The sequence below is a fragment of the Chiloscyllium plagiosum genome, unplaced genomic scaffold (genome assembly GCF_037043375.1).
Source record: "Chiloscyllium plagiosum isolate Xiang-an unplaced genomic scaffold, Cpla_swu_hap1 HiC_scaffold_51, whole genome shotgun sequence".
NCBI lineage: Eukaryota > Metazoa > Chordata > Chondrichthyes > Orectolobiformes > Hemiscylliidae > Chiloscyllium > Chiloscyllium plagiosum.
The window spans coordinates 3443728-3464043 of record NW_028270189.1 but is presented as its reverse complement, the minus strand read 5'-3'; the positions used below and the strand labels follow the sequence as shown (position 1 = coordinate 3464043).

The following is a 20316-nucleotide window of genomic DNA, read 5'->3' as shown; positions in this document are numbered from 1 at the left end:
GCTGAGGGAGTGGGTGCTGTGGGAGGGTCAGTGCTGAGGGAGTGGGTGCTGAGGGAGGGTCAGTGCTGAGGGAGTGGGCGCTGTGGTAGGGTCAGTGCTGAGGGAGCGGGCGCTGTGGGAGGGTCAGTGCTGAGGGAGTGGGTGCTGTGGGAGGGTCAGTGCTGTGGGAGGGTCAGTACTGAGGGAGTGGGTGCTGTGGGAGGGGCAGTGCTGAGGGAGTGGGTGCTGTGGGAGGGTCAGTGCTGAGGGAGTGGGTGCTGTGGGAGGGTCAGTCCTGAGGGAGCGGATGCTGTGGGAGGGTCAGTGCTGAGGGAGCGGGTGCTGTGGGAGGGGCAGTGCTGAGGGAGCGGGTGCTGTGGGAGGGTCAGTGCTGAGGGAGTGGGTGCTGTAGGAGGGTCAGTGCTGAGGGACCGGGTGCTGTGGGAGGGTCAGTGCTGAGGGAGCGGGTACTGTGGGAGGGTCAGTGCTGAGGGAGTGGGCGCTGTGGGAGGGTCAGTGCTGAGGGAGCGGGCGCTGTGCGAGGGTCAGTGCTGAGGGAGTGGGCGCTGTGGGAGGGTCAGTGCCGAAGGAGCGGGCGCTGTGGGAGGGTCAGTGCTGAGGGAGTGGGTGCTGTGGGAGGGTCAGTGCTGAGGGAGCGGGTGCTGTGGGAGGGTCAGTGCTGAGGGAGTGGGTGCTGTGGGAGGGTCAGTGCTGAGGGAGCGGGCGCTGTGCGAGGGTCAGTGCTGAGGGAGCGGGCGCTGTGGGAGGGTCAGTGCCGAGGGAGCGGGCAGGAGGATCTATGTTAATTCGGTCTTGCTCTCTGTCTGACAGAAGGCCTCAGCTGTTTGTTGCTGGGATGGTGTCTGGTGTTTTCAGCACCGTTATACTGAGTCCTGTTGAGAGAATCAAGTGCCTATTACAGGTGAGGGCTTGGAAAATACTTTTCCTATTGGTCACACTGACTGTGCCCCCTCCCTGCGCTCAATCGACATGCTAAACCCCACCTTCAACACACCCTCCCTCTCACACCCCCGAGGTAGCTGGGCTCATTAGGAATGCCCGGCTGAGCTCCAACACTCCCTCCCTCCCTCCCCCGAGGTAGCTGGGCTCATTAGGAATGCCCGGCTGAGCTCCAACACTCCCTCTCTCCCTCCCCCGAGGTAGCTGGGCTCATTAGGAATGCCCGGCTGAACTCCAACACTCCCTCTCTCCCTCCCCCGAGGTAGCTGGGCTCATTAGGAATGCCCGGCTGAACTCCAACACTCCCTCTCTCCCTCCCCCGAGGTAGTTGGGCTCATTAGGAATGCCCGGCTGAGCTCCAACACTCCCTCCCTCCCACCCCCCGAGGTAGCTGGGCTCATTAGGAATGCCCGGCTGAGCACCAACACACCCTCCCTCCATCCCGAGGGAGCTGGCCTCATTTGGAATGCCCGGCTGAGCTCCAACACTCCCTCCCTCCCACCCCCGAGGGAGCTGGCCTCATTAGGAATGCCTGGCTGAGCTCCAACACTCCCTCCCTCCCACCCCCGAGGGAGCTGGCCTCATTAGGAATGCCCGGCAGAGCTCCAACACTGACGTGGAGGGGGCAGTTAAATTGTCCCATGTACCATTCACAAGGTGCACAGCAGCGTGTCTCCAGCGACAGCAGCCTCTGTACCTTCCTTGTACCACACCGCTACGCTATGCTACACCCCTCTGAGGCTCCTCACACGATATCACAACTGGGAATGATAACGGCCGGTCCTTCAGGGTTACACTCCTGGGGCAATTTAGCACGGCCAATCCACCCTAACCTGCACATCCCTGGGCACTACGGGGACAATTTAGCACGGCCAATCCACCCTAACCTGTACATCCCTGGGCACTACGGGACAATTTAGCACGGCCAATCCACCCTAACCTGCACATCCCTGGGCACTACGGGGACAATTTAGCACGGCCAATCCACCCTATACTGCACATCCCTGGGCACTACGGGGACAATTTAGCACGGCCAATCCACCCTAACCTACACATCCCTGGGCACTACGGGACAATTTAGCACGGCCAATCCACCCTATACTGCACATCCCTGGGCACTACGGGGACAATTTAGCACGGCCAATCCACCCTAACCTGCACATCCCTGGGCACTACGGGACAATTTAGCACGGCCAATCCACCCTAACCTGCACATCCCTGGGCACTACGGGGACAATTTAGCACGGCCAATCCACCCTAACCTGCACATCCCTGGGCACTACGGGACAATTTAGCACGGCCAATCCACCCTAACCTGCACATCCCTGGGCACTACGGGAACAATTTAGCACGGCCAATCCACCCTAACCCGCACATCCCTGGGCACTACGGCGACAATTTAGCACGGCCAATCCACCCTAACCTGCACATCCCTGGGCACTACGGGAACAATTTAGCACGGCCAATCCACCCTAACCCGCACATCCCTGGGCACTACGGGGACAATTTAGCACGGCCAATCCACCCTAACCTGTACATCCCTGGGCACTACGGGGACAATTTAGCACGGCCAATCCACCCTAACCCGCACATCCCTGGGCACTACGGGGACAATTTAGCACGGCCAATCCACCCTAACCTGCACATCCCTGGGCACTACGGGGACAATTTAGCACGGCCAATCCACCCTAACCTGCACATCCCTGGGCACTACGGGGACAATTTAGCACGGCCAATCCACCCTAACCTGCACATCCCTGGACACTACGGGGACAATTTAGCACGGCCAATCCACCCTAACCTGCACATCCCTGGGCACGACAGGGACAATTTAGCACGGCCAATCCACCCTAACCTGTACATCCCTGGGCACTATGGGACAATTTAGCACGGCCAATCCACCCTAACCCGCACATCCCTGGACACTACGGGGACAATTTAGCACGGCCAATCCACCCTAACCCGCACATCCCTGGACACTACAGGGACAATTTAGCACGGCCAATCCACCCTAACCTGCACATCCCTGGGCACTACGGGGACAATTTAGCACGGCCAATCCACCCTAACGCGTACATCCCTGGGCACTACAGGACAATTTAGCACGGCCAATCCACCCTAACCTGCACATCCCTGGGCACTACGGGGACAATTTAGCACGGCCAATCCCATCCTAACCTGCACATCCCTGGGCACTACAGGGACAATTTAGCACGGCCAATCCACCCTAACCTGTACATCCCTGGGCACTACGGGGACAATTTAGCACGGCCAATCCACCCTAACCCGCACATCCCTGGGCACTACAGGGACAATTTAGCACGACCAATCCACCCTAACCTGCACATTCCTGGGCACTACGGGGACAATTTAGCACGGCCAATCCACCCTAACCTGCACATCCCTGGGCACTACGGGACAATTTAGCACGGCCAATCCACCCTAACCTGCACATCCCTGGGCACTACGGGACAATTTAGCACGGCCAATCCTCCCTAATCTGCACATCCCTGGGCACTACGGGACAATTTAGCACGGCCAATCCACCCTAACCTGCACATCCCTGGGCACTACGGGACAATTTAGCACGGCCAATCCTCCCTAACCTGCACATCCCTGGGCACTACGGGACAATTTAGCACGGCCAATCCACCCTAACCTGCACATTCCTGGGCACGACGGGACAATTTAGCACGGCCAATCCACTCGAACTTACACAACCCTGGGCACTACGGGGACAATTTAGCACGGCCAATCCACCCTAACCTACACATCCCTGGGCACTATGGGGACAATTTAGCACGGCCAATCCACCCTAACCTGCACATCCCTGGGCACTACGGGGACAATTTAGCACGGTCAATCCACCCTAACCTGCACATCCCTGGGCACTACGGGACAATTTAGCACAGCCAATCCACCCTAACCTGCACATCCCTGGGCACTACGGGGACAATTTAGCACGGCCAATCCACCCTAACCTGCACATCCCTGGGCACTACGGGACAATTTAGCACGGCCAATCCACCTTAACCTACACATCCCTGAACACTACGGGTACAATTTAGCACGGCCAATCCACCCTAACCCGCACATCCCTGGGCACTACGGGACAATTTAGCACGGCCAATCCACCCTAACCCGCACATCCCTGGGCACTACGGGACAATTTAGCACGGCCAATCCACCCTAACCTACACATCCCTGGACACTACGGGGACAATTTAGCACGGCCAATCCACCCTAACCTGCACATCTTTGGACTGTGGGAGGAAACCGGAGCACGCGGAGGAAACCCACGCAGACTCGGGGAGCATGTGCAAACTCCACACAGACAGTTGCCCTGAGGCTGGAATCGAACCCAGGCCCCTGGCGCTGTGATGCAGCAGTGCTAACCACTGAGCCACGGTGCCTGTTTTCTGTTGAATGGTGTGAAGGGAACAGAAGGTAAGAGAGAGCAAGACACCTAGTCCTTGCTGTTCTTGATCTCTGTTTCGCTGTCTCTCTCCCTGTGGCTGAAATAGCATTCGTTCGTGCATTGCCAAGTCCGGCCTTTGTGTCTCACTGTGAGGCTGCACCATTTTGTGACCCCATTTTGAAAGTCAAATGGTCAAAGCTGGCATCCAACAGCCCAAACTAATGATGGCGCGATCCCTGGAGCTAACTCAAGGAACAGGGGAGGGGGGGGAAAAACCTCGGGTGGGGCGGTGGGGGAATCTTGGGATAGGTGGATCGCTAACTGATCAGCTGATACTGTTTTAGGTGCAGACAGGAAGTGGGGACAGGAGGTTTTCAGGACCCAGGGATTGCGTGAGGCAACTCTACAAAAAATCCGGTCTGGCTGGTATATACAAAGGGACCTGCCTCACGTTACTGAGGGGTAAGTGAATAGGGCTCAGACACCTGCTAGTATCGCAGTGTGGGCTACCATATGGTTGGAGGGCCATTGCTGAGGGAGAGGGCGCTGTGGGAGGGTCAGTGCTGAGGGAGAGGGTGCTGAGGGAGGGTCAGTGCTGAGGGAGTGGGCGCTGTGGGAGGGTCAGTGCTGAGGGAGTGGGTGCTGTGGGAGGGTCAGTGGCGAGGGAGCGGGTGCTGGGGGAGGGGAAGTGCCGAGGGAGCGGGCGCTGTGGCAGGGTCAGTGCTGAGGGAGCGGGTGCTGTGGGAGGGTCAGTGCCGAGGGAGCGGGCGCTGTGGGAGGTTCAGTGCTGAGGGAGTGGGTGCTGTGGGAGGGTCAGTGCTGAGGGAGCGGGCGCTGTGGGAGGGTCAGCGCTGAGGGAGCGGGTGCTGTGGGAGGGTCAGTGCTGAGGGAGTGGGTGCTGTGGGAGGGTCAGTGCTGAGGGAGCGGGCGCTGTGGGAGGGTCAGTGCTGAGGGAGTGGGTGCTGTGGGAGGGTCAGTGCTGTGGGAGAGTTGGTGCTGTGGGAGGGTCAGCGCTGAGGGAGTGGGCGCTGGGGGAGGGTCAGTGCTCAGGGAGTGGGCGCTGTGGGAGGGTCAGTGCTGAGGGAGCGGGCGCTGTGGGAGGGTCAGTGCTGAGGGAGCGGGCGCTGTGGGAGGGTCAGTGCTGAGGGAGTGGGCGCTGAGGGAGGGTCAGTGCTGAGGGAGTGGGTGCTGTGGGAGGGTCAGTGCTGTGGGAGAGTGGGTGCTGTGGGAGGGTCAGTGCTCAGGGAGTGGGCGCTGGAGGAGGGTCAGTGCTCAGGGAGTGGGCGCTGGGGGAGGGTCAGTGCTGAGGGAGTGGGTGCTGTGGGAGGGTCAGCGCCGATGGAGTGGGTGCTGTGGGAGGGTCAGTGCCGAGGGAGCGGGTCCTGTGGGAGGGTCAGTGCTGAGGGAGCGGGCGCTGTGCGAGGGTCAGTGCTGAGGGAGTGGGCGCTGTGGGAGGGTCAGTGCTGAGGGAGGCGGCGCTATGGGAGGGTCAGTGCTGAGGGAGCGGGCGCTGTGGGAGGGTCAGTGCTGAGGGAGCGGGTGCTGTGGGAGGGTCAGTGCTAAGGGAGTGGGCGCTGTGGGAGGGTCAGTGCTGAGGGAGTGGGCGCTGTGGGAGGGTCAGTGCTGAGGGAGTGGGCGCTGTGGGAGGGTCAGTGCTGAGGGAGGCGGCGCTATGGGAGGGTCAGTGCTGAGGGAGCGGGCGCTGTGGGAGGGTCAGTGCTGAGGGAGCGGGTGCTGTGGGAGGGTCAGCGCCGAGGGAGTGGGCGCTGTGGGTGGGTCAGCGCTGAGGGAGCGGGCGCTGTGGGAGTGTCAGCGCTGAGGGAGCGGGTCCTGTGGGAGGGTCAGTGCTGAGGGAGCGGGCGCTGTGCGAGGGTCAGCGCTGAGGGAGTGGTTGCTGTGGGAGGGTCAGTGCTGAGGGAGCGGGTCCTGTGGGAGGGTCAGAGCTGAGGGAGTGGGCGCTGTGGGAGGGTCAGCGCTGAGGGAGTGGTTGCTGTGGGAGGGTCAGTGCTGAGGGAGCGGGTCCTGTGGGAGGATCATTGCTGAGGGAGTGGGCGCTGTGGGAGGGTCTGTGCTGAGGGAGCGGGTCATGTGGGAGGGTCAGCGCTGAGGGAGTGGGCGCTGAGGGAGGGTCAGTGCTGAGGGAGCGGGTGCTGTGGGAGGGTCAGCGCTGAGGGAGCGGGCGCTGTGGGAGGGTCAGCGCTGAGGGAGCGGGTCCTGTGGGAGGGTCAGTGCTGAGGGAGTGGGTGCTGTGCGAGGGTCAGCGCTGAGGGAGTGGTTGCTGTGGGAGGGTCAGTGCTGAGGGAGCGGGTCCTGTGGGAGGGTCAGTGCTGAGGGAGTGGGTGCTGTGGGAGGATCAGTGCTGAGGGAGCGGGCGCTGTGGGAGGATCAGTGCTGAGGGAGTGGGTGCTGTGGGAGGGTGGGTGCTGAGGGAGCGGGTGCTGTGGGAGGGTCAGTGCTGAGGGAGCGGGCGCTGTGCGAGGGTCAGTGCTGAGGGAGCGGGGGCTGTGGGAGGGTCAGTGCTGTGGGAGTGGGTGCTGTGGGAGGGTCAGCGCTGAGGGAGTGGGTGCTGTGGGAAGGTCAGTGCTGAGGGAGCGGGTGCTGTGGGAGGGTCAGTGCTGAGGAGGTGGGTGCTGTGGGAGGGTCAGTGCTGAGGGAGTGGGTGCTGTGGGAGGGTCAGTGCTGAGGGAGTGGGCGCTGTGGGAGGGTCAGCGCTGAGGGAGTGGGCGCTGTGGGAGGGTCAGCGCTGAGGGAGTGGGCGCTGTGGGAGGGTCAGCGCTGAGGGAGTGGGCGCTGTGGGAGGGTCAGTGCTGAGGGAGTGGGTGCTGTGGGAGGGTCAGTGCTGAGGGAGCGGGTGCTGTGGGAGGGTCAGCGCTGAGGGAGTGGGTGCTGTGGGAGGGTCAGCACCGAGGGAGTGGGCGCTGTGGGAGGGTCAGTGCTGAGGGAGCGGGTGCTGTGGGAGGGTCAGCGCTGAGGGAGTGGGTGCTGTGGGAGGGTCAGTGCTGAGGGAGTGGGCGCTGTGGGAGGGTCAGTGCTGAGGGAGTGGGCGCTGTGGGAGGGTCAGTGCTGAGGGAGTGGGTGCTGTGGGAGGGTCAGTGCTGAGGGAGTGGGCGCTGTGGGAGGGTCAGCGCTGAGGGAGCGGGGGCTGTGGGAGGGTCAGTGCTGAGGGAGTGGGCGCTGTGGGAGGGTCAGTGCTGAGGGAGTGGGCGCTGTGGGAGGGTCAGTGCTGAGGGAGTGGGTGCTGTGGGAGGGTCAGTGCTGAGGGAGTGGGGGCTGTGGGAGGGTCAGTGCTGAGGGAGTGGGGGCTGTGGGAGGGTCAGTGCTGAGGGAGATGCCCTCCATCCAATGTCCGCTTTCTATCCTTTCAGATCTCCCGGCTAATGGCGTCTACTTCCTTAGTTACGAATGGCTGAAGGATGTCTTGACCCCTCACGGCGAAAGGTCAGTGCTCACCATACCTACCCCGGTTGACAGGGTGGGAGGCCGTAACTCGACACCTTGTGTCTCCACCCCAAAACCTCTCTGCGTCCTGGAGAGTTCGCCGGAACTTGTTAGAGTCACTCTCCTTGCGTGGCACTTGGACAGGGAACCCCAAGTCGCCCTCAGGACCCTGAAATGGCGCCACTCCGGGGTCAACCTCCCACCTGACGCCCGAAGGCATCCCGCCGGGAATTTGGGGAAAGGGGGAGATCCTCCCTCCCTCCCTCGGGCCTGTCTTTTTGCGGGAGCAGGGAACGGGTCTTGCGGGGCAGCTGGGAGGGTGGAGGTGGGAGAGCAAATAGGGGTCATTCGGAACCAAGGTGTGGTGGGGGGTGGGGGGAGGAACGGGAGACGCGGATTTCGGAACTCAGAGCGGAAGGCGGGGGTCGGCGGCAGAGGAGAGGGCGGATGTGGTGTACATCGGATCATCAGAAGAGTCACCGAGTCATAGAGATGTACAGCACGGAAACAGACCCTTCGGCCCAACCCGTCCATGCCGACCCAGATATCCCAACCCAACCTAGTCCCACTTGCCAGCCCCCGGCCCATATCCCTCCAAACCCTTCCTATTCATATACCCATCCAAATGCCTCTTCAATGTTGTCATTGTACCAGCCTCCACCATTTCCTCTGGCAACTCATTCCATACACGTACCACCCTCTGGGGGAAAAAGTTGCCCCTTAGGTCTCTTTTATATCTTTCCCCTCTCACCCTAAACCTACCCCACTCTAGTTCTGGGCTCCCCCCACCCCAGGGGGAAAAGACCTTGTCTATTTACCCTATCCATGCCCCCCCTCATGATTTTATAACCCTCTAGTTCTGGACTCCCCCACCCCAGGGGGAAAAGACCTTGTCTATTTACCCTATCCATGTCCCCCCCATGATTTTATAAACCTCGAGTTCTGGGCTCCCCCACCCCAGGGGGGAAAAGACCTTGTCTATTTACCCTATCCATGCCCCCCCTCATGATTTTATAAACCTCTAGTTCTGGGCTCCCCCACCTCAGGGGGAAAAGACCTTGTCTATTTACCCTATCCATACCCCCCCCCTCATGATTTTATAAACCTCTAGTTCTGGGCTCCCCCAACCCAGGGGGAAAAGACCTTGTCTATTTACCCTATCCATGCCCCCCTCATGATTTTATAAACCTCTAGTTCTGGGCTCCCCCACCCCAGGGGGAAAAGACCTTGTCTATTTACCCTATCCACACCCCCCCCCCTCATGATTTTATAAATCTCTATAAGGTCACCCCTCAGCCCCCGACGCTCCGGGGAAAACAGCCCCCGGCCTGTTCAGCCTCTCCCTGTAGCTCAGACCCTCCAACCCTGGCAACATCCTTGTAAATCTTTTCCGAACCCTTTCAAGTTTCACAACATCTTTCCGATAAGAAGGAGACCAGAATTGCACGCAATATTCCAACAGTGGCCAAACCAATGTCCTGTACAGCCGCAACATGACCTCCCAACTCCCTGTACCCAATACTCTGAGGGATTTGTCAGAGCGGGGAGCGAGCAGGAGTGGGGTGGAGAGAGGGATGGATTGGGGGAGAAGGGGGTGGGGCATTGGGGGGGGCATCAAAGGGAACCCAGCATCTAAGAGCGGTCACCTCCTGAGGTGAGGGGGAGAGTTGGTTGCGTTCCCGTGTGTGGGTGGGTGAGTTGCCTGTGGTGTATCGGCATCCCCCCACCTCCCCCCAGACCCGTCTGCTCACGGGCAGCCCCCCCCCACCCAGCGCACCCCCAAACCCCCTCAAAAGACTTCTTTCCTCTCCTCCTCCAGCGTTGCTCAGCTGACCACTCCCAGAATCCTCTTGGCTGGAGGAATGGCGGGGGTCATCAACTGGATGGTGGCCATGCCAGCCGACGTGGTCAAGTCTCGCTTCCAGACTGGTGAGTGATGGCGTCGGGTGAGAGGGGCTGCACCTCCTCCCTCCCCCTACACCCCCTCCCTAACACCATCCCCTCCTCCAGCCCCTACACCCCCTCCCTATCCCCGTCCCCTCCTCCAGCCCCCTACACCCCCTCCCTATCTCCGTCCCCTCCTCCAGCCCCTACACCCCCTCCCTATCTCCGTCCCCTCCTCCAGCCCCTACACCCCCTCCCTATCTCCGTCCCCTCCTCCAGCCCCCACACCCCCTCCCTATCCCCGTCCCCTCCTCCAGCCCCTACACCCCCTCCCTATCTCTGCCCCCTCCTCCAGCCCCTACACCCCCTCCCTATCTCTGTCCCCTCCTCCAGCCCCTACACCCCCTCCCTATCTCCGTCCCCTCCTCCAGACCCTACACCCCCTCCCTATCCCCGTCCCCTCCTCCAGCCCCTACACCCCTCCCTATCCCCGTCCCCTCCTCCAGCCCCTACACCCCCTCCCTATCCCCGTCCCCTCCTCCAGCCCCTACACCCCTCCCTATCCCCGTCCCCTCCTCCAGCTCCCTACACCCCCTCCCTATCCCCGTCCCCTCCTCCAGCCCCTACACCCCTCCCTATCCCCGTCCCCTCCTCCAGCCCCTACACCCCCTCCCTATCCCCGTCCCCTCCTCCAGCCCCTACACCCCCTCCCTATCTCTGTCCCCTCCTCCAGCCCCTACACACCCTCCCTATCTCCGTCCCCTCCTCCAGCCCCTACACCCCCTCCCTATCTCCGTCCCCTCCTCCAGCCCCTACACCCCATCCCTATCTCCGTCCCCTCCTCCAGCCCCTACACCCCTCCCTATCCCCGTCCCCTCCTCCAGCCCCTACACCCCCTCCCTATCTCTGTCCCCTCCTCCAGCCCCTACACCCCATCCCTATCTCTGTCCCCTCCTCCAGCTCCCTACACCCCCTCCCTATCCCCGTCCCCTCCTCCAGCCCCCTACACTCCCTCCCTATCTCCGTCCCCTCCTCCAGCCCCCTACACCCCCTCCCTATCTCCGTCCCCTCCTCCAGCCCCTACACCCCCTCCCTATCTCCGTCCCCTCCTCCAGCCCCTACACCCCCTCCCTATCTCCGTCCCCTCCTCCAGCCCCGACACCCCCTCCCTATCTCCGTCCCCTCCTCCAGCCCCGACACCCCCTCCCTATCTCCGTCCCCTCCTCCAGCCCTGACACCCCCTCCCTATCTCTGTCCCCTCCTCCAGCCCCCTACACCCCCTCCCTATCTCCGTCACCTCCTCCAGCCCCTACATCCCCTCCCTATCTCCGTCCCCTCCTCCAGCCCCCTACACCCCCTCCCTATCTCCGTCACCTCCTCCAGCCCCTACATCCCCTCCCTATCTCTGTCCCCTCCTCCAGCCCCCTACACCCCCTACACCCCCTCCCTATCTCTGTCCCCTCCTCCAGCCCCTACACCCCCTCCCTATCTCTGTCCCCTCCTCCAGCCCCTACACCCCCTCCCTATCTCTGTCCCCTCCTACAGCCCCTACACCCCCTCCCTATCTCTGTCCCCTCCTCCAGCCCCTACACCCCCTCCCTATCTCTGTCCCCTCCTCCAGCCCCTACACCCCCTCCCTATCTCTGTCCCCTCCTACAGCCCCTACACCCCCTCCCTATCTCTGTCCCCTCCTCCAGCCCCTACACCCCCTCCCTATCTCTGTCCCCTCTTCCACTTCGTGTCTGTGTGTCTGCGTGTGAGAGTGCGTCCGTGTGTCTGTCTATCTGTGTGTGAGCCCAGTGAGAGTGTCTGTGTGTGTGTCTGTGTGAGCCCGTACCCCAGTGAGAGAGTGTGTGTGTGTGTGAGCCCGTACCCCAGTGAGAGAGTGTGTGTGTGTGTGTGTGTGTGAGCCCGTACCCCAGGGAGAGTCTGTGTGTGTGTGTGAGCCCGTACCCCAGGGAGAGTCTGTGTGTGTGTGAGCCCGTACCCCAGTGAGAGAGTGTGTGTGTGTGTGAGCCCGTACCCCAGGGAGAGTCTGTGTGTGTGTGTGTGTGAGCCCGTACCCCAGTGAGAGTCTGTGTGTGTGTGAGCCCGTACCCCAGTGAGAGAGTGTGTGTGTGTGTGTGGCTGCTTGTGAGAGTGCGTCCGTGTGTCTGTCTATCTGTGTGTGAGCCTGTACCCCTGTGAGATTCTGTGTCTGTGTGTGTGTGTGTCTGCGTGTATGAGCCCGTAACCCAGTGAGAGTCTGTGTCTGTCTGTCTGTCTACCTGTGTGTGAGCCCGTACCCAGTGAGAGTCTGTGTGTGTGTCTATCTGTCTGTGTGTGTGAGTGTGTCTGCGTGTGACAGTGCGTCTGTCTGTCTGTCTATCTGTGTGTGTGTGTATGTGAGTCCATAACCCAGTGAGAGTCTGTGTGTGTGTCTATCTGTCTGTGTGTGTGTCTGCGTGTGAGAGTGCGCCTGTCTGTCTGTCTATCTGTGTGGGAGCCCGTAACCCAGTGAATGTCTGTGTGTGTGTCTATCTGTCTGTGTGTGTGAGCCCATAACCCAGTGAGTGTCTGTGTGTGTGTCTATCTGTCTGTGTGTGTGTGTCTGTGAGTGAGTGTGTCTGCGTGTGAGAGTGCGCCTGTCTGTCTGTCTATCTGTGTGGGAGCCCGTAACCCAGTGAGAGTGTGTGTGTGTGAGAGTGTGTCTGCGTGTGAGAGTGCGTCTCTCTGTCTGTCTATCTGTGTGGGAGCTGGTACCCCAGTGAGAGTCTGTGTGTGTGTGTGTGTCTATCTGTCTGTGTGTGTGTGTGTGTGTGTGTGTGTATGTGAGTGTGTCTGCGTGTGAGAGTGCGTCTGTCTGTCTGTCTATCTGTGTGTGAGCCCGTACCCCAGTGAGAGTCTGTGTGTGTGTGTGTGTCTCTATCTGTGTGTGTGTGTGTCTCTATCTGTCTGTGTGTGTGAGCCCATAACCCAGTGAGTGTCTGTGTGTGTGTCTATCTGTCTGTGTGTATGAGCCCGTAACCCAGTGAGAGTCTGTGTGTGTGTCTATCTGTCTGTGTGTGTGAGCCCGTAACCCAGTGAGAGTCTGTGTGTGTGTCTATCTGTCTGTGTGGTGTGTCTGTGAGTGAGTGTGTCTGCGTGTGAGAGTGCGCATGTCTGTCTGTCTATCTGTGTGGGAGCCCGTAACCCAGTGAGAGTCTGTGTGTGTGTCTATCTGTGTGTGTGTGAGAGTGTGTCTGCGTGTGAGAGTGCGTCTCTCTGTCTGTCTATCTGTGTGGGAGCTGGTACCCCAGTGAGAGTCTGTGTGTGTGTGTGTCTATCTGTCTGTCTGTGTGTGTGTGTGTGTGTGAGTGTGTCTGCGTGTGAGAGCGCGTCTGTCTGTCTATCTGTGTGGGAGCCCGTACCCAAGTGAGAGTCAGTGTGTGTGTGTCTATCTGTGTGTGTGTGTGAGTGTGTCTGCGTGTGAGAGTGCGTCTGCCTGTCTGTCTATCTGTGTGGGAGCCCGTACCCCAGTGAGAGGTCTGTGCGTGTGTGTGTGTGTCTATCTGTGTGTGTGTGTGAGTGTGTCTGCGTGTGAGAGTGCGTCTGCCTGTCTGTCCATCTGTGTGAGAGCCCGTACCCCAGTGAGAGTGTGTCTGTGAGTGTGTGTGTGTGTCTATCTGTCTGTGTGTGTGTGTCTGCGTGTGAGAGCGCGTCTGTCTGTCTGTCTGTCTATCTGTGTGGGAGCCCGTACCCAAGTGAGAGTCAGTGTGTGTGTGTCTATCTGTGTGTGTGTGAGAGTGTGTCTGCGTGTGAGAGTGCGTCTCTCTGTCTGTCTATCTGTGTGGGAGCCCGTACCCCAGTGAGAGTTAGTGTGTGTGTGTGTGTGTGTGTGTGTGTGTGTGTGTCTGTGTGTGAGAGTGCGTCTGTCTGTCTATCTGTGTGGGAGCCCGTACCCCAGTGAGAGTCTGTGTGTGTGTGTGTGTCTGTGTGTGAGAGTGCGTCTGTCTGTCTGTCTGTCTATCTGTGTGGGAGCCCGTACCCCAGTGAGAGTCTGTGTGTGTGTGTCTATCTGTGTGTCTGTGTGTGCGAGTGCGTCTGTCTGTCTGTCTATCTGTGTGGGAGCCCGTACCCCAGTGAGAGGTCTGTGCGTGTGTGTGTGTCTATCTGTCTGTGTGTGTGTGTTTGTGTGTGTGTGAGTGTGTCTGCGTGTGAGAGTGCGTCTGTCTGTCTGTCTATCTGTGTGGGAGCCCGTACCCCAGTGAGAGTCTGTGTGTGAGTGTGTGTGTGTGTCTATCTGTCTGTGTGTGTGTGAGTGTGTGACTGTGTCTGCGTGTGAGAGTGCGTCTGCCTGTCTGTCTATCTGTGTGGGAGCCCGTACCCCAGTGAGAGTGTGTCTGTGAGTGTGTGTGTGTGTCTATCTGTCTGTGTGTGTGTGAGTGTGTGACTGTGTCTGCGTGTGAGAGTGCGTCTGCCTGTCTGTCTATCTGTGTGGGAGCCCGTACCCCAGTGAGAGTCTGTGCATGTGTGTGTGTGTGTCTATCTGTGTGTGTGTGTTTGTGTGTGTGTGACTGTGTCTGCGTGTGAGAGTGCGTCTGCCTGTCTGTCTATCTGTGTGGGAGCCCGTACCCCAGTGAGAGTCTGTGCATGTGTGTGTGTATGTCTATCTGTCTGTGTGTGACTGTGTCTGCGTGTGAGAGTGCGTCTGCCTGTCTGTCTATCTGTGTGGGAGCCCGTACCCCAGTGAGAGTCTGTGCGTGTCTATCTGTCTGTGTGTTTGTGTGTGTGTGTGTGACTGTGTCTGCGTGTGAGAGTGCGTCTGCCTGTCTGTCTATCTGTGTGGGAGCCCGTACCCCAGTGAGAGTGTGTCTGTGAGTGTGTGTCTATCTATCTGTCTGTGTGTGTGTGTGTTTGTGTGTGTGTGACTGTGTCTGCGTGTGAGAGTGCGTCTGCCTGTCTGTCTATCTGTGTGGGAGCCCGTACCCCAGTGAGAGTCTGTGCGTGTCTATCTGTCTGTGTGTTTGTGTGACTGTGTCTGCGTGTGAGAGTGCGTCTGCCTGTCTGTCTATCTGTGTGGGAGCCCGTCCCCCAGTGAGAGTGTGTCTGTGAGTGTGTGTGTGTGTCTATCTATCTGTCTGTGTGTGTGTGACTGTGTCTGTGTGTGAGAGTGCGTCTGCCTGTCTGTCTATCTGTGTGGGAGCCCGTACCCCAGTGAGAGGTCTGTGCTGAAGTTACTTTCTCTGAACATGGAACTCTGCCTTTTTCTAAACCCAGCTCCTGACACCAAGTATCTGAACGGTTTTCGTGATGTTCTTCGGGAATTGATCCGGGAAGAGGGATGCCGCTCCCTCTACAAAGGTTTCTCTGCTGTTATGTTGCGTGCTTTCCCAGCTAATGCGGTAAGATACCTTGGGTCCCATGTTCTTAAACCTCCCCATTAATAAACATTCTGGATAGTTAGTACGTTTGCAGGAGACACTGACATTGGAGGTGGAGTGGACAGCGAAGAGGGTTACCTCAGATTACAACAAGATCTGGACCAGATGGGCCGAGGAGTGGCAGATGGAGTTTAATTCAGATAAATGCGAGGCGCTGCGTTTTGGAACGGGCAAATCAGGGCAGGACCTAATGGTAAGGTCCTGGGGAGTGTTGCTGAACAAAGAGACCTTGGAGTGCAGGTTCATAGCTCCTTGAAAGTGGAGTCGCAGGTGGAGAGGAGAGTGAAGGAGGCGTTGGGTATGCTTTCCTTTATTGGTCAGGACTACAGGAGTTTGGTACACTGGCCTTTATGGGTCAGGAGGCGGGAGGACATGTGGCGGCCGATTCGGTGAGGCCGCTTTTGGTATACCGCGTTCGATTCTGCCCCAGGAAGGATGTTGTGAAAGGGTTCAGGAAACGATTTGCAAGGATGTTGGAGGGTTTGAGCTACAGGGAGAGGCTGGATAGGCCGGGGGCTGTTTTCCCCGGAGCGTCGGAGGCTGAGGGACGACCTTATAGAGGCTTATAAAATCATGAGGGGGGGGGGGGGGGCATGAATAGGGTAAATAGACAAGGTCTTTTCCCCCTGGGGTGGGGGAGCCCAGAACTAGAGGTTTATAAAATCATGAGGGGGGGGGCATGGATAGGGTAAATAGACAAGGTCTTTTCCCCCCTGGGGTGGGGGGGTCCAGAACTAGAGGTTTATAAAATCATGAGGTGGGGGCATGGATAGGGTAAATAGACAAGGTCTTTTCCCCCCTGGGGTGGGGGGGTCCAGAACTAGAGGTTTATAAAATCATGAGGGGGGGGGGCATGGATAGGGTAAATAGACAAGGTCTTTTCCCCCTGGGGTGGGGGAGCCCAGAACTAGAGGGGGGTAGGTTTAAGGTGAGAGGGGGGAAAGGGACCCGAGGGGTAACTTTTCCCCCCCAGAGGGTGGTGCGTGTGTGGAACGAGCTGCCAGAGGAAGTGGTGGGGGCTGGTACAATGCCAACATTTAAAAGGATGGGGGGTGGGGGCACATGGATAGGAAGGGTTTAGAGGGAGATGGGCCAGGTGCTGGCAAACGGGGGGACTGGGTTAGGTTCGGGTATCTGGGTCGGCACGGACGGGATGGGCCGAAGGGTCTGTTTCTGTACTCTTGAAACCCCGGTCTGGACTCCTCGCCCCGTTTATAAATTGCTAACGAGTGACATGGAAGTTTAGGATACCGACAGGATTTGCCTGTATGTGGCTCACGTCTCAGTCGAACCTCCCGTCAGGACACTTAGCAAGAATACCCAAGCGGACGTCCTCCTCAGAGCGTCTGAGCCGACCGCCGATAGCGGGGGGGGGTTCCATCCGACCAGCGGGTGACGTGAGCGGGCAGAAACGGGGACAGTTGGGGTAGAAAAGCGCACCTCGCCTGCTCATCTGTTCAAGTCTCAGTGACCCGAGAACTGTCAAAGTTCCACTGTTCAAAGAGGGGAAGAAAACAATTTTATTCTTTAAATCTAAAAACGAACAATAACTATTGACCACTCGAAGCCCGCTATCCCTTAAATATATGTTGTCTCCCCCCCAATCGATAACAATACAACGATCCAATCAAGCTCCCTGTGATAATTACGTCAACTTAATGTTCCAAACCAGACACCATCATCGGGGTCTATCTACTTTCGCATGCAGATCGCCCTGAGTCGATATCAGTCTTTTGTTGCAAAGAAGGGAATTAGAATTCGAATCCCTGACAGCGTGGAAACAGGCCCTTCGGCCCAACAAGTCCACACCGACTCTCCGAAGAGTAACCCACTCAGACTCATTCCCCTACCCTATTACTCGACATTTCCCCCTGACTCATCCACCCAAACCTGCTCATCCCTGGGCACTACGGGGACAATTTAGCACGGCCAATCCACCCTAACCTGCACATCCCTGGGCACTACGGGGACAATTTAGCACGGCCAATCCCACCCTAACCCGCACATCCCTGGGCACTACGGGGACAATTTAGCACGGCAAATCCACCCTAACCTGCACATCCCTGGGCACTACGGGACAATTTAGCACGGCCAATCCACCCTAATGTGCACATCCCTGGGCACTACGGGGACAATTTAGCACGGCCAATCCACCCTAACCTGCACATCCCTGGACACTACGGGACAATTTAGCACGGCCAATCCACCCTAACCTGCACATCCCTGGGCACTACGGGACAATTTAGCATGGCCAATCCACCCTAATGTGCACATCCCTGGGCACTACGGGGACAATCTAGCACGGCCAATCCTCCCTAACCCGCACATCCCTGGGCACTACGGGGACAATTTAGCAAGGCCAATCCACCCTAACCTGCACATCCCTGGGCACAACGGGGACAATTTAGCACGGCCAATCCACCCTAACCTGCACATCCCTGGGCACTACGGGGACAATTTAGCACGGCCAATCCACCCTAACCTGCACATCCCTGGGCACTACGGGGACAATTTAGCACGGCCAATCCACCCTAACCTGCACATCCCTGGGCACTACGGGGACAATTTAGCACGGCCAATCCACCCTAACCTGCACATCCCTGGGCACTACGGGGACAATTTAGCACGGCCAATCCCACCCTAACCTGCACATCCCTGGGGACTACGGGACAATTTAGCACGGCCAATCCACCCTAACCTGCACATCCCTGGGCACCACGGGGACAATTTAGCACGGCCAACCCACCCTAACCTGCACATCCCTGGGCACTACAGGGACAATTTAGCACGGCCAATCCACGCTAACCTGTACATCCCTGGGCACTACGGGGACAATTTAGCACGGCCAATCCACCCTAACCTGTACATCCCTGGGCACTACGGGGACAATTTAGCACGGCCAATCCACCCTAACCTGCACATCCCTGGGCACTACGGGGACAATTTAGCACGGCCAATCCACCCTAACCTGCACATCCCTGGGCACTACGGGGACAATATAGCACAGCCAATCCCACCCTAACCTGCACATCCCTGGGCACTACGGGGACAATTTAGCACGGCCAATCCACCCTAACCTGCACATCCCTGGGCACTACGGGGACAATTTAGCACGGCCAATCCACCCTAACCTGCACATCCCTGGGCACTACGGGGACAATATAGCACAGCCAATCCCACCCTAACCTGCACATCCCTGGGCACTACGGGGACAATTTAGCACGGCCAATCCACCCTAACCTGCACATCCCTGGGCACTACGGGGACAATTTAGCACGGCCAACCCACCCTAACCTGCACATCCCTGGGCACTACAGGGACAATTTAGCACGGCCAATCCACGCTAACCTGTACATCCCTGGGCACTACGGGGACAATTTAGCACGGCCAATCCACCCTAACCTGTACATCCCTGGGCACTACGGGGACAATTTAGCATGGCCAATCCACCCTAACCTGCACATCCCTGGGCACTACGGGGACAATTTAGCACGGCCAATCCCACCCTAACCTGCACATCCCTGGGGACTACGGGACAATTTAGCACGGCCAATCCACCCTAACCTGCACATCCCTGGGCACCACGGGGACAATTTAGCACGGCCAATCCACCCTAACCTGCACATCCCTGGGCACTACAGGGACAATTTAGCACGGCCAATCCACCCTAACCTGCACATCCCTGGGCACTACGGGGACAATTTAGCACGGCCAATCCACCCTAACTTGCACATCTTTGGATTGTGGGACGAAACCCAAGCAGACACAGGTGGGGGGAGAATGTGCAAATTCCACACAGACAGTCGCTCGAGGGCAGAATCGAACCCGGGTCACTGGCACTGGGAGACCGCAGTGCTAATCACTCAGCCAACCTGCCATTCATAAGAATATGGATAGAGAGCGTTTCCGATGGCAATCTCTCTCTCTAAATGGTTGGGGGTCATTCTCGCTCTCTGGCTAACCCTCATCAGTGCCGGCTTGTTTAGACCTCATTGGCTTGATGTTGGCAAAAACAACAGATTCAAATTCGATTGGGTTTTAGTATCCTGGGGCATAACTTAAACTGTGGTGAAGACCGCCAAATGTGATGTATTTTCGAGTTTCCTGTACACACTGAGATGGCTAGTCAGTCACATGACACGTGCCTGCTAGCTCTCAGGGCGAAACAGCGTTCAGTCTCTCTTAAAGGTACAGGACACGTCTTCCACTTCAAAACAGGTCGGAGGCTGGGATAGGAACAGCCCCTGCCCACTACCAGGAGGTGGGTGGACGAATGGTCACACAGACACGCCTGCCCCGCCAAACGTTGGGACTGATTTGCGTTCAGGTGCACATGTGTGAGAGAGAGAGAGAGAGAGAGAGAGCGGCAGTTAGCTGTCAGTCGTCGGTGCGCCGTCTAACCGAGCTCCTTGTATCCGCCAGGCCTGTTTCCTGGGCTTCGAGATGGGCATGCGGTTCATCGACTGGATCTTCCCAGAGGAGGACTGACACTGGTGGTGGGGGGTGTGGGGGGGTGCATTTGACATTCTTTCCCCACCCCCTACACCCCACCCCGACTCTTGGACGTCGTCCGGTGGCGCCTCCCGCAATGTCCCGGTGAAACGGCACTGACGGGACCAGGGGGGGGGGGTCTGCGTTCCCAGGGTGGGTGGGATCGATTCCCACAGGCGAGCTGACACTCACAGACCTCGGCTTGGCGGGAGAGGCACAAGGAGGGGAGACCCGGCTGCCCGGTCTCGGCCTACGTGTGGCTCCAAAGCCTCTCCCGCCGGACGTGGGAGAGGGGCCCCCTTCCTTGCCATCTCACGGAAATGGCCCCCAGCGAGACCGAAGTGGTGGGTGGGGGCTGGTGTCAATTAGGGACGGGTCTAATGTTCCGACCTCTGTCTGTCCCGGGAACAAATGTTTCGGGAATAAAGATATTGTTGAGCAACAATTGTCTCATTCGATCGTTGACTGCGCTGTCAGGGGGTCAGTGCTGTGGGAGGGTCAGTGCTGAGGGAGTGGGTGCTGTGTGAGGGTCAGCGCTGAGGGAGTGGGGGCTGTGGGAGGGTCAGTGCTGAGGGAGTGGGTGCTGTGGGAGGGTCAGTGCTGAGGGAGTGGGTGCTGTGGGAGGGTCAATTCTGAGGGAGTGTCGGCTGTGGGAGGGTCAGTGCTGAGGGAGTGGGTGCTGAGGGAGGGTCAGTGCTGAGGGAGTGGGGGCTGTGGGAGGGTCAGCGCTGAGGGAGTGGGTGC

At 58.8% G+C, this 20316-nt stretch overlaps 1 protein-coding gene across 2 annotated transcripts in view; it reads left to right on the top strand.

The window, feature by feature from the left end:
• Positions 1-20017, top strand: part of LOC148134944 (mitochondrial carnitine/acylcarnitine carrier protein-like) — a 33434-nt gene extending 13417 nt beyond the window's left edge. The window contains exons 4-9 of one of the 2 annotated variants that reach the window (XM_087985261.1): positions 814-901; positions 4702-4819; positions 7723-7795; positions 9615-9724; positions 14918-15042; positions 19504-20017. In XM_087985261.1, coding sequence (XP_087841387.1) covers positions 814-901; positions 4702-4819; positions 7723-7795; positions 9615-9724; positions 14918-15042; positions 19504-19569 — 580 coding nt within the window. In that variant the 3' untranslated portion in view covers positions 19570-20017. Of the gene's footprint in view, positions 1-810; positions 902-4701; positions 4820-7722; positions 7796-9614; positions 9725-14917; positions 15043-19503 lie in introns of both variants that reach the window. The other variant, XM_087985260.1, reaches the window with a different exon arrangement.
• Positions 20018-20316: the final 299 nt, after the last annotated feature.